At 38.0% G+C, this 13930-nt stretch overlaps 1 protein-coding gene across 2 annotated transcripts in view; it reads left to right on the top strand.

Moving 5' to 3' along the window:
* Positions 1 to 9739: 9739 nt before the first annotated feature.
* The window catches only part of Slc17a6 (solute carrier family 17 member 6), a 37169-nt gene continuing 32978 nt past the window's right edge, over positions 9740 to 13930 (top strand). Inside the window, exons 1-2 of one of the 2 annotated variants that reach the window (XM_076844273.2) lie at positions 9740 to 9825; positions 12486 to 12753. In XM_076844273.2, coding sequence (XP_076700388.1) covers positions 9740 to 9825; positions 12486 to 12753 — 354 coding nt within the window. The remainder of the gene's footprint in view (positions 9826 to 12485; positions 12754 to 13930) is intronic. The other variant, XM_076844275.2, reaches the window with a different exon arrangement.

The following is a 13930-nucleotide window of genomic DNA, read 5'->3' on the forward strand; positions in this document are numbered from 1 at the left end:
GTTGGAAACAATACCTTTATTTTATTTATTTTTATGTGGTTCTGAGGATCGAACCCAGGGCCTTGTGCATGCTAGGCGAGCACTCTGCCACTGAGCCACAACCCCAGCACCAATTGCTCCCCTTTTTAATCCATCCTCTACAATTTTGTGTAGATCTTTTTTTTTTTCTTTTCATGGATCCCATCACCATATTCCTGTGCTTGAAAACTATAGTGACCTCCATACTGTCTGTAGAAATAAATGGCCACTCCAAAGCAATGATACACAGGCCTTCCAGCCAACCTCCTGGGTCCAGCCTGCCTTTCCAAGCCCTCTCTGCTCCTCACAGCCAGTGGCCATTGCCTGGCACAATACCTGCTATACACTCAGTCACACTGGTCCTGCAAGGGTTACCGACTGTGCCAGTCTCTATCCCCTGCATATAACATGCTTATGCTTCCTCATATCTTGTACATTCCAGTTATTCCCTTTCCCATCCCATCTGCTTGGAGAATGTGTACTTATTCCTAAATCTCCTGCTCAAATGTCACCTCTTTCCATGGACTAACACTCCCTCTCTCCACCCCTGCTTCTCCAGGCAGAATCATTTGGGGTTTCCATCCCATGTTCTGTGTTCCTCACATGTAACAGCTCCTGCATTGTCAGTTTATACACTCTAATATGCTATCAAGAGATAATTGAGTTCCCAAGAAAATTTATTTTATCAATTCCATTAAAGATAAAAAGAGGTTGAGGTTAGGGTGTTTGAGACTCACAAATAACACAGTTTTCCTCTAGGGATTTCAATAATAACGATGATTCGTAGCTATCAGAGTATTTCATTGCAAGCCAAAATATCAAATTACTTGATCAAGTAAAAATATCTCACTTGCCTCACAAGCCACATACCTGAGTCTTCCAAATCCCAATTGTCTTTGGACTTGAGCTTCTAATTTTGCTGGTGTCAAAATTCCTAACACAAAGTCAACAAAAGGACATGAGTATGAAAGAGTGGGCAAAGGAAGCATCACTCACACCATGGTGGGTCCTGGTGCTCCGGTATTAGGAGACCCCCACCTTTTCAGAGGGATGAAGTCCCAGTGAAAAGCCTGTTGTGACCAATGTTTTTTAATTCATTGACTGTATGGTCAATATCCAGTCTACTTAAGAAAACTCTCTCTTAGGAAAAAGACCTCTACTTAGGAATTCATTATCCTCCTTCTAGATGGAAGGACACCAAAAGCAATTTCATCACCTCAAGATTGCTGAATTGGTGATAAATGTCTTGCACTAACTTGACTTTGACTAGAGCTTGTTTCTATGCCTAGACATTTGTAGCATGAATTGGATACAGTTCCATTCCTCACCTCAAACTTCTATGTACTGATGACAATATTTTATTGTCATTAACGGAGTGATTTTAATATAAAATTAACCCTTTTAAGATAAGATATTAATGTGTATTGATAAATATGCTAAGACATTTACATGAATTATCTCAGCTACTTCTTTAACAACTCTATGTCATAAGCATTATTGCTGAACTATTATATACATGCATAAGTTGGGACCTAGTGGGATCATTATTTGTGCCATAAACAAATTTGTGGGAAATGGCATAAAATAACCTGTCAAAATAAAACCTCTCACTTTGAGTAGATGCCTTCTAATATTTAATCAGCTCATAGTTTTCCTCTCCAAGAAGAAAGTTAATTCATTTACTTGCACATTTGTAAGTTTTGTGATAAGTTTATCTTGCAGGATTTATCAGTTTAGTATTAGATATTCAGTGGATGTTCTATATTTATGCCTGAGATAGTGATGATTTGAACATGCTTAAGCTAAAATGACCATAGCTTTTTTTCTATAGCAGAAAACTGAGGCCCTCACCACATATTTGTTCAGTGTAGCATGGGACCAGAGATGTTTTCTAAAGGAAATCTTGACCCATGAGGGCACTTAACTATAGTGATGTTTGAGCAGTGGAATGGCTTCATTTTAACCAAAGGATATCAACTCTCTGCAAGAGTTGACTATTAGAGAATATGTTCCACACTTAATCCATACCTTAGTGCATGTCTTCCAATACTAATCAAGGTATCCCCGTGAACTCTCTGCTACTTGATTCTTATCAAAAGCTAAGCTTATAGAAATTAGAGTCATGAAAGAGGTTTGGAGGAGTATTATGCCTATAGTCTATTAGATTGCATATGAGGTATCTTAAGTGGACTTGGGAAAGAAGCATTATATATATAATTAATTAATCAGATGAATACATGCAAGCCATTTTACTTCTTTGCATCTTAGTTTCCCCTTTGATACCATGAAGTAGTTGGGCTGAGTGACCTTGATGTGTTTTCCAATGCTAGTATTTCAAGAGGTAGTCTTAACTCTAACCATTTATGTGCTGATGAGAAAATCAAATCACAAATCAGTCAAAGTAGTGGAAGATCCAAATTTTATTTCTATGGGGTCTGGGAATCCGTTAGAGTTTGTGATGTCTCTGAGTCAATGATGAACATATAATGGATGCCTTTCTATCATAACCTATCTCCATTTGGATATTGAAGTAATTTCAAGGAAGCTTTGTCCACCATAGATGAGTTGAGACACTCTTGCCACAGTCCTTGTAAGAGATGATGATGGCTTGGGGCACAACAACATCAATAGAAATGGACTTAGCAAATACTTTTGATGGTTAGAAAATAGGAAATGATAGAGAAAGGTATAACAAGAAGAACTTCTAAGTTTCTGGCCTCACCAAGCTTGTGGATGATAAAACTATTTAATAAGACTGAAGACTAAGGGATAAACAGGTTGTGAGTGAGTTAAGAGTTCTGTTTTGAATGTGTTAGGCTGGACCTTCAGGTGGAAATGTCAAGAAGGTTGACATATCTAAGTCTGGTGTCCAGAGGACAGGTATGAGCTGAATATACAAAAAGTTTGGGACTCATCAGCCTTAAGGTTGGAATTAGTGTTTGGGGATCAGATAAAGTCACTTAAGGGGAGAACAAAAGGAGAAAACAATGTGACTTTCCCCCATTTCCTGGCTCTATTAGATTTTCAGTCCATCTCTTTTCTTGGCCATTTTCTCTTCAGTTACCCTTAATCAAGCAATTAATCAATAAACTGAAAACATTTAATGAATATTTTCAAATCTGAGATCTTATCTGCATTCCTTTTTGCTTTAATGTTCTCTTACCCAAGAATGGGATTTAATACAGATTTAAAAGAGTGCTATCTCCAATACAGTGTCCTCCAAAGAGCCATTCTTCAATGACCACTTCAGTCTTTCAGCAGGGCAGCCAATTCAGTGACCCACACAATTACAGCTTTGAAGAATACCCGTCTAAATATCCTACAAGTAGAAATGCCCCCCTCCTCTGCCTGTGATAGCTTAAGTAATTTAGAAAACAATGTGAAGTTAAACAAAATCTCAGGATGTTGACAACCAAGTAGGAACTTTCAATAGTATTATATACCTTCATTCAAGGAAGATTGCATTCCACACTCTGTATGACAAGCATACAGTACCCAAAGGAAGAGAGTTAGTAACCCAGATGGTCAAAGTAAAATAGGATCTGTATGGAACCCAGAGATAGAAACATTACCAATAGGTAAGATTCCATACAACCTGCCCTGTAAGTGATTTATGGATAACCTTTTATATGCCTCTAAAATATATTTATATACATTTAATTAATATTAATTTTATGTATAGAGATAAACATACAGTTGGTGATAGGGAGGAAAAAAGATCACATATTATTTATTGTTCAATCTATTTGGTTATCTTTAAAGAGCCACAAGTCATGATTATCTCTGCATTTGTCTCCTTCATATTTGAAGGATGTATTTTATTTCCTTGTAAGTTGCCCTGCTTTTCTAATCTTAAAATCTCCCCCAGCCTTCCCTTATACAACAAGCCTTTTACTTTAGAAAAATGTTTTTTGGGAGTTTAAAGAAACCAATTATTTTAAAGTCCTTCTGTAATTTACTACATCAGTCCACATGTAGAGTATGGAATTCAAATGTAGAATTTCATTTTCTGGCATTAGAAAAGTATTACTATTATTATTTCTAGCAGTTGTTTCCAGTCACTTTAAAACTTGGATTTTCACAAGGCATAATGTTGCACGATGAATAAAGTTATTCTTCTCTTGAGTACAGAAAGGGCTGAAATAAGATATATAATTCTTCCTAACTATAAATTGTAAATACAGGGTAGATGCTCACAAAAAGATATATTTCACTTATATATATATGTATTTTCAATAGTTAAAACATATACTGAAGGAAACACTGTACACTTATTAAAAAATTTCCTGCTTCTGTTTTTTTTAACCAGACAGATAACAAAGAAAATGAAAGACATTCAATACTGGGGCAATAAATATAGCAGTGCAGAGTATTAGGTTATGTACACAGGTGGTTCTTAAGATAAACTAAGTTATTCTATTTCTGGCTCTTAAGAAACTGTACAATGATAATTTCTTCAAAATGTCTCTGAGGATAACACTGCAAAGTAAAATCAAATAAAGCTGAACTAAAAATTGTCTACTTAAAAACCTTTGAAAAGAAAAAAGTCACAGATGAATCCTAGAGCTTATTTGTATAGCCTAAACCTGAAAGATTTGTGCAATTATTAAAGTGAACATTTACTTAGGAATACAAAGTCAAATAAAGCCATACTGTAAAAAGATTTTAAAAGTCGTTTTCCTTTTGGGAATGTTCACTCTCAACAGGGGGACTAGCCCATAGTAGGTGAAATACCTACTGAGTGAATATTTGTTGGGATAAAACAGAAAGTGCTGCATTCAGGAAACCTCAAAATTAGTTATGTTAAGGTAATTTTAAATTAAAATTTTTGTAAAACACCCTACCCTGTAAATGATTTATGGATAACCTTATATATGCCTTTAAAATATATTTATATACCTTTAATTAATATTAATTTTATATATAGATATATATGTATACATTTGGTGATTGGGAGGAAAACATCAATTTATATTAATATTTTAAACTATTTTAAAAATCATCAAAATATAACTATGGGGTTAGAAACTAACCATCTTTCCCTATGCTATTATCATACCAATCCTATACCTTGATAAAATGAAGTGTTCTTATAGCAGTAACTTTTGGGTTAACTGAAGGATTATCAGGCAATCAACTTATTTCTAAATTTAATACTAATTACAGCAAATTGCTTCCAAAATGACTTCATATTTTAGGTATATATTTGAATTTAACAAATATTAGAAAAGTAATTTAAATAACACAATTAAGGAGCACAATTGTTTCTAAAATATTAATATATTTTTCCACCAGAGGGCGACATTTGCAAGACATTTCAATCTCTGGAAAGTATTTCTTTACCCAGGGATGTAAATAAACGTAGACATTTTTCATTGCAGTTGGCTTATATTTCATGTAAATATTTAAAAATATCCATATTATCATTTAAAATTTTTATATAAAGCTCAATATCTACTAATAGTAAAATATACACCGTAATAAGTTTACTCTTTATATAAGAGAACTTTCAAAGGAAATAGGTATATATTTTTGTTTTTTATTTCAATTTATTAATAACAATCCAGTTCAAATATTATTAAAAATATTAGTGTGGAAGAAACAAAGGAAAAGAAGTTTTCATGAGGGAATAATGAAAAATTTATAGAATTTTACAAATGGAATGTATAATAGAGATCACCTACTATAAGACTCCATTGTTGCCAATAAAAATGTGGTTCAAAGGGGCTAGAAGTCCTGGGAACTTATGAAAATGCTGAATATTGAGCCCCACCCTATACCTATTGAGTCAGAATCTCTGTTTCAATAACACCTTAAACTGTGAGAAATGGCTGCCACTCATGCTTATAATCAGGTGTGTGACTTCCAGAAACTCTTAAATCTCACTTTCCTCCTCCTTAAAATGGGAAGAAAACCATTTTAGGTCTGAGGTTGTGGCTCAGTGGCAGAGCACTTGCTTAGCATGTGCGAGACACTAGATTCAATTCTCAGCACTGCATATAAATAAATAAAATAAAGGTTCATTGACAGCTAAAAACCTTTTTTAAAAAAAAATTAGTTTAAAAATTATGAGGAGTAAGTGATGTCAGAATGAAAATAAAAGCCATTCATAAACTGTAATATGCTATTCAGGTTTGTTATACTCAATGAAACCTTCTTGGGAGGAGGGACAGTTCTCCCAGAGGAAAGGTTGGACTAATCATGGGATTTGAAGCACTGTTAAAATTGAATATAAAGTATTTGAGATAAAGGAGAGGGTCTAGAGAAAGTAATTTCTTTTTTATCCACCCAAATTAATACCATATGTATAATTGCTAATATGTCTTTGCCTAAAGATAAATCCAATTAATTTATCAGGGTCACAAAAGTCCATGTTTAGTGTTTGAAATTTGGGACCATTTATGAAGAAAATCTGTTGGTTTAGTGAATGGTATGTGTGTATACATCTCACATATTGGGAGAAGCTATTATTTAAAAATAACCCCATGACATTGTTAAGCTTCAGGTGGTCCAACAACAATTCTTATAATTCTCTACATACATTTTCCCCTTGTTTATGACTTTGCTAAAAGTTCCTCCTCTGGCTGGGATGCTTTTCAACTGCTACCACCCCTCCTGCCTGCCCAATTCCACTGGGCTGCCATCATCTTCGTAGGTCTAAATTTCTTTTAAAATATTAGGACAGACAAGAGAACATTGCCTTCTGAGATCTTTTGTGTTTACTTCCACACATAAGCTGGATATTTAACTTGCCTCATTTTACCTATAATTATTTGTAACCATATTTGTCTGTCTCCCATGTAGCTTATACAGTCTCTCATGGGGGTATTCCCAAACCCAGTGTAGTTCTTGGCACTCAATGAATATTCTTAGAATGGATAAATCAATATTAGCACTCAAACTGCTATCAAGAGAATGAAGGAGAAGGCCAGATAATATTTATTTCAGAGTAGGTGAAAATAATGTAATTATTTTACTATAGAAATAATATTTTAATGCTGGATTTATTTTTCTTGGTCTTTTTGAGATACAGAGATAGATAGATAGATAGATAGATAGATAGATAGATAGATAGATAGAGGTAGTAGATGTGGCCCTCAAGTTTTCTGGTGGTTCAGATTTCTAGTCACTGAGGTTAAAATTTAGGCAAGAATTCTTAAGAGTATGATTTTTATATAACAATACCAGCTTCACAAACATTTGTCATAGCTTTCATTTTATATAAATTTTCAGAATTTCAAAATCATATATATTTCTAAATGAAATAAATTTATTGGATGAGTTATTAAAGACTTACTATGGATATATTTTAAAGCACCTGGTTGAGGCAAGTCCTGAATAAGCAAGTTTAATGAGTTTTTTTCTCATACCTGATATTCTTTGGAAGTAGATAATATTTTAAGGCATTCTAGGATTCATTGAAATATTTATTCACTGTTTTATTGGAGATGTATAATTTAATGTATGTTTATCAAAATTTAAAAGAAACTATGTTTCTAGTATTCTTTCTTGCCATAATTCATAGTGGAATATAATTTGGCAACTATCAAATTTAATAATAGAGAGTGTTTTTGAAAACTTGTGAATTTTTCCAATTATCTGTTCATCAAATCTATCCACTATATCATTTACATTATTCAGGGAATATTCTTACATGATTCTATATTTAGGTTCATGTAGGTGAAGATTTAGGACCATGGTCTCTAACTAAAATCTACTTCCCCTCTTGGCTTAAATAACATTTAATGTTTTGACCTTGAGAAAGTGGTTCAAGGCCAAACTGTTTTATAATCAGTCGCCTGAATTGCATCTAAGAGGTTTGTGGGTTTGTGATTCATGTGAAAGGCATTAATAATTCAGATTAATTTTGTACAGTTTTCTTGCTTTGCTTAATGAAATAAATTCATTGATGCTATACTTATAGATGAAAATCTTAAAAAATCTTACACGGATACCTCTCCAAAAGTTTGCTTTAAGAGAAAGCAGCTCAAAGGGGGGAAAGATTTCAACAGAATTTAAGTATATTAAAATAAATCTTAAAACATTTTCAAATTATATGTATACATATACATATATGTATATATGTGTGTGTGTATAAATATATATATACACAGATATGTGTGTGTGTGTGTGTGTGTATTTGGGGGATACAGGGGATTAAACTGAGGGGCACTTGACCACAAAGCCACATCCCCAGCATTATTTTGTATTTTCTTTAGAGACAGGGTCTCACTGAGTTGCATAGTGCCTTTCCATTGCTGAGGCTGGCTTTACAAATTATATACTTTTTAACAACCACAAGTATAGGTACAGATTTCATTAGTAGATTCATTTCAGTAATGTATTGAAAATTAATTATAGATGCTTAAAATTCTAAGGAATTTATATTAATATTTCTGTCTTTTATTTTCTCTAGTGCTCTGACATTATAGCTTTTTTTTTTTTTTTTTTTTGCCTCCTTTCCCTTTCTCCGCCCCCTCCCCCTTATTTCTGTCTCTTTCTGTCTCTCAATTTCTATCTACCACACTACCTTACTTTTCTTTTCAGGGATTAAATCAAACACAGAGATGATATAATTATGCATTTTGTATACAGGTATTTTATGTTTTAAGAAATCCAGGTGCTCAGGAATATCGCAAACCTAAGTGAAATATCTTGCAATCTTCCTTCCCTGCAATACTGTCAGAGCTGGCATCATCATCGTGCTGGGCAAAACGTAGCACTGGAAGTAATTTGTCATTTTTAAAATAAAGTCTTCTTCCCTTGCAGAACCAAATACAACATTCTTCCTGCAAACTCTGGAGATGATGACATTTTCCCTTGGTTTCCATAGCATCCGTTCCTGAAGAGCCTCAGAATGGTCCTTGGTCAAGGCGATCCGCCCAGCTCCCCTGGAAAGTTGATAACCCATGTAGCCAAAAGAAGCGGCGGCCCCTTTTCTGAAACTCTGTCCGTGGTGCTGAACCATCTGTCCAGAACCGCCCAGACGGGCGCTGTCAGCTGTTCTGAAAAATTCTTCCCTGACGCTGCCCAAATCAGAATTGTTTATATTATTTACTCACGTCCTCAAAGAGCAGCGGACCTTCTCCATCTTAATTCGACACTACCGCAGAGCCGAGTTACGCCGGCGTGATGGGAGGAGACCAAGGGAAGGGAGGAAAAACTAGCGGCATTGCTCACCTGAGACCTGAGATGCTCCCATGAGTTTTCAAAGTGTTGGGCTCCTTAAGGCAAAGACACCATTTGAAAAAGTAGTATTCTTTTGATTTTGCCCTTAAACAAGGGTTCTGCGACATTTACAGCCCCTCTGTTTAAAAGCCAGCCGACTTGACTGCAATAAGCTTTCAAAACTGGGAATGTACATTGTTTTTCAGTGAACTGATTTCCAGGACAAGGACTCATCTGCACCCGCCCAAATACCATGGCACTGCTTGCGCCCTTTGCCACCGGATCCTTCTCTTCCAATGAGACTTTCTGATTGTGTCTACCAACTCTCCTATTAGGAAACCCGTGGGTTGCATGCGGCTATTCTGTTGTATTCTCATTCTCACTCTCCCTCCCCTCTCTCACTCGCACTCTTGCTGGAGGCACACCAATACCATTCCGCTGAGAAGAAAAAGCCCACAACTACCTTAAGCGATTAAGACAATATGCGCAAGCCTCGCCTTTCATAGTAATCGCTGTTTAAACCTGGCAAAACCGAACACCAGTCTTTGCAAGAATGGAGTCGGTAAAACAAAGGATTTTGGCCCCAGGAAAAGAGGAACTAAAGAATTTTGCTGGAAAATCCCTTGGCCAGATCTACAGGTAAGAGAAAGCAAACCCGCGGGGCTCGCCATGGAAAAAAAAAACAACAACAACAACAACAAAAAAAAAAAAAAAAAAAAAAAAAAAAAAAAACTGCAGGGCAATTTCCATAAACCTTGGATGCTTAGAGAGACTGTAATATGATCAGAAAATCTTTTTGTTGCTCATTGCTGGAACAAGGCTGCTCTGGAAACCTGCTTATTAATGCAAGAATGTTGCACTAAATGAATCTGTGTGTGTATGTGTGTGTGTGTGTGTGTGTGTGTGAGAGAGAGAGAGAGAGAGAGAGAGAGAGAGAGAGATATTTGTGTTGGTATCTGCAAATTTTCATCCTTTACAACCCAGTACTTATCCCATTTGCATGTGAGAAATGACCAGTTCCTGTTCAAAGAGCTTTCCTTTTGGTGCTTATAAATACCTCAAATTAGATTCCTTTGATACAGCCAAATGAATATCAAAGTACAACACTCTAAAAAATTAACCAAGAAATTCCGAAGACTAGTGGCAAAAAGAAATTAAGGTCTCAGCTTGGAGACCATAGTAGAAATTCCCCATGGGATCTTCCTTTTGTATTGAATGGAAAGGAATAAAAATGTATCAATAATTGATAACTAAAGTAGTTCTTCTCTCTGAACCAGCAATAATGTATATGTATTTTTAATCATTTACCCTCTTCTCCATGTCTATTTCTTTCATGGTAAATGCCCTAGTGTTTTCATGAGCAACAATTAAAATAATCAGTGAATTTACTTTGAAAGTACTAGAATTGGTTTTTTAAAAATTTTAACACCCCTTGTAGCCACTGTACTAATGATACTGTAAATTGCACAACTTAAATCTTTTCAGATATGTTATATGAATGCATCTTTTGGGTAATAATATGAGCAAAATCAACAAGAGAGAGCAGACACAGAAGGATAAACGATTCTAAGCACTAATTTTTCACATTTGGGAAATTTGAAGCATTTGTAAAATATAGGAGATGTCAAGAAAATGACCCATGCTCCTCCCAGTTTTGCAAATCTCTTCGGGTTCTGGTGGGCTTCCTGTACACACCATCATGCACCTATGCGGCAGCACATACCGCAAGGGCCCTGCAGTTCCGCAGCTCCCCTAAAAAGGACTGCTCTTTCCCAGCCCAACTGCCATCAGGTGGGGAGTTTAGATGCTGAGTTCAGATTTGCATTTATGAACATATAAAATACCACATTGATGAATTTCCCCTCGAATAAATAAATTTAATATTTCCTAACATTGGAATCAGACTTGATGGATCAGCTTTAACCTACCTGTAAATACCTTTATGACCTATTATCCAGGTGATAGTCTATAGAATTTGAAAGTCTAATATTCTGTTCTGGTAACCTCAGATCTGGGGGCAGCTTTATACCAAGTATGCATTCTTGGTATTGATCTAAAATTTTCATTGGGTTCACTCGCATGAGTGAAAATAACACAAATGTTCATGTGTTATTTAAAAGATCCCAGATTAAAAATTAATTCCGTGGTAAATTGTGAGAATATTTTCCAACTGTAAACGAAAAGATCTTACTTTTTAAAAAAAACATAAATTTCATGGACATGTTGGATTAGAACAATAGTACCATCTTTTAGTAAATCCATTCCATCACTCGGCTTTCTCTTCCCTTTCTTTTCCCGCTTCCCCCAAGGGCGAAAGCCCGAAAGGAATTGAATCAAACAGGCGAAATCTTATGAAATACTATTTTTTAAAAAGTAAGATCTTTCACCTTGGTGTGGGACAGTGGTTCTGGGGGGCGCCTTTGTATATTTGGAGGTCACATTTTACGTCTTTGGAAATGGGCCCCCGATATTTTTCGGTGTTTGTAACCGAGATAGTAATGACGCAAGATTGTGAATAATTAATTATTCATGTTCTAGCAGTAGAAAGCTAAGGTGTCAGCCATATGTACGGAGGCCTTTGTTTCCAACTCGAATAAAAAATAAAATAAAACAAAGATGCTTAACAGAGAAGTAAGTATTTATCTGGCACCCTGGAGCTGGAGGAGAGGGAAGTAAAGTGCTTGACACTCGCAGAGAGGATTCGGGCCCTTGTTGGAGTGGCCGCTGGCCTCCTGCCCGGGTAGGGTGTGAGGGTGGGCTCAGCTGAGGGGCGGGATCCAGGTGTGCTCAACCCAGAAAGCTTCAACTTGGCTGAGAGGGAGCGGGTTGCGAGGTTGTGGCGGGTCCGCAGCCAGGGAGCCCGCGGGAGGTTGGGTGATTAAGACGCGCAGTTGACAGAGTAAAGCACTGCGGAACCGGGAGATGGGAGCGGGTGGGGAGAAGTCCATAGAGGTGACCAGGACACCCGGCTCTGCTAGCCCCTTCCCACAAGCTGCAGACCCCAAATAAAGTCTGGTTCCAATGACCTATGCCTGAATGGAGGAACTGAAGCGGGGGGGGGGGGATCCCGAGAGCATGGGGAGTCTCTGTTTTAGGCCCGAAGGTATTAAAATTCAAGCAACGCGGCCGCGGGGAGGGGGACTGATAAAATGTTAGAGAACGCAGGAGGCCCTGAAGCTCCAGGGAGGAACGGTGTCAGTACCCCGGTTCCCAGTCCCGAGGGTCCTGGAAAATGCGACTGGGCCTGCGTCCTGGGTGCCTAACCCGGCGTCCTTGCTTCCCACTACTCTGACGCGCAGGGTGCTGGAGAAGAAACAGGAGACCGGGGAGACCATCGAGCTGACCGAGGATGGGAAGCCTCTGGAGGTGCCTGAGAAGAAGGCGCCGCTGTGCGACTGCACGTGCTTTGGCCTGCCGCGCCGCTACATCATCGCGATCATGAGCGGCCTGGGCTTCTGCATCTCCTTTGGCATTCGCTGCAACTTGGGCGTGGCCATTGTGGACATGGTCAACAACAGCACCATCCACCGCGGGGGCAAAGTCATCAAGGAGGTGGGCGACAGCGGGGTCCCCCAGGCTCCCCGCTCGCTGGCCTTGTGGCCTCTCAGAACCACATCAACTGAATCCTGTTATCCCCTCACCGAAAGAGGAAGGAAGGGATGCTTTCCAAGCCCCTTTCAAGTCCTGCCATTGTAGAATGGACCTCAGTAGTGTTCCCTATCTCTTTATCTCTTCCTATCTTTATCTGGGCCTCTCCTTCTTTGTCTGCAAAGTAGAACATAGCGTCCAGCTCACTAGGTTTTTGTGAAGAGTGGCTTTATACGAGTTGGTGACTTACAATGCCTGCTAAGTCTAAATAGAAGTCTTTTCCTTTTCCTTGGAGGGAGAGAGTAGCATATTAGTTATAATTTCCCCCGACTTCCTCCAGATCCCGCCCAAACATTTTTAATAATCAAAATGAAACAAAACAAATCAAATCAGCTGTGTGCATATCCGCAGGTTTTGGTAGGGGCCCTTTAGGAAGGTCTACCTCCCCGATTTGGAAAGGATCTGCAGCACAGCGAGTCCTGGATCCACAGGGAGACCACTCCTTAGTCTTATGATGTGTGTCTTAGGTGGAGACGCCTAGAGACGGGAGGGTCAGTCCAAGGTCACAGAAGTCCCCCTGATTCTTTTTGTTTCGGGACCATAAACCCATAACCGGGTTGCAAAAAGATTGGGAGGAGAAATTGAGGAATGCTCTGTGGGTGGAAAGCAGGTGCATTACTGGGGACTGGGGAGTCCAGAAATCCCTACAAAACCCGTTTGGTTTCAAAATTTCATTAAAGGGAGAAAAAAGGTCCCCAGTTTTCTGGACATGATAGCTGTTCTCTTACTGCGCGAATGCAGATATGTCACCTCAGTATCCTTTGAGATTCACCTTCTGGGGCTGGGTGGAGTTAGGCCTGTCATCCACACCCTTTAATAATAGCTTCCTCTCCACTGATCCCCTGCCCCCAAAACAAAACAAAAAAATCTCAAGGGCAAATGGCTCTAAGACCTTCCTGCGGGAACCCTTCCGATTTGGGAGAGACACCCTTTCTCTTAACCCTTGAAGTCTTACCCTTTCCTTTTACTTAATTTCCCTATTTGGATCAAGAGGGTTGTGTTCCATTCTCCAAAGTCATTACTGCACCCTCATTGGTGCACAGCCAGGGACAAAAATACCCTTGCCAGGAGTCTCTATCGCTAGCTAACCAGTCTT

The sequence above is a fragment of the Callospermophilus lateralis genome, chromosome 2, assembly GCF_048772815.1.
Source record: "Callospermophilus lateralis isolate mCalLat2 chromosome 2, mCalLat2.hap1, whole genome shotgun sequence".
Taxonomy (NCBI): domain Eukaryota; kingdom Metazoa; phylum Chordata; class Mammalia; order Rodentia; family Sciuridae; genus Callospermophilus; species Callospermophilus lateralis.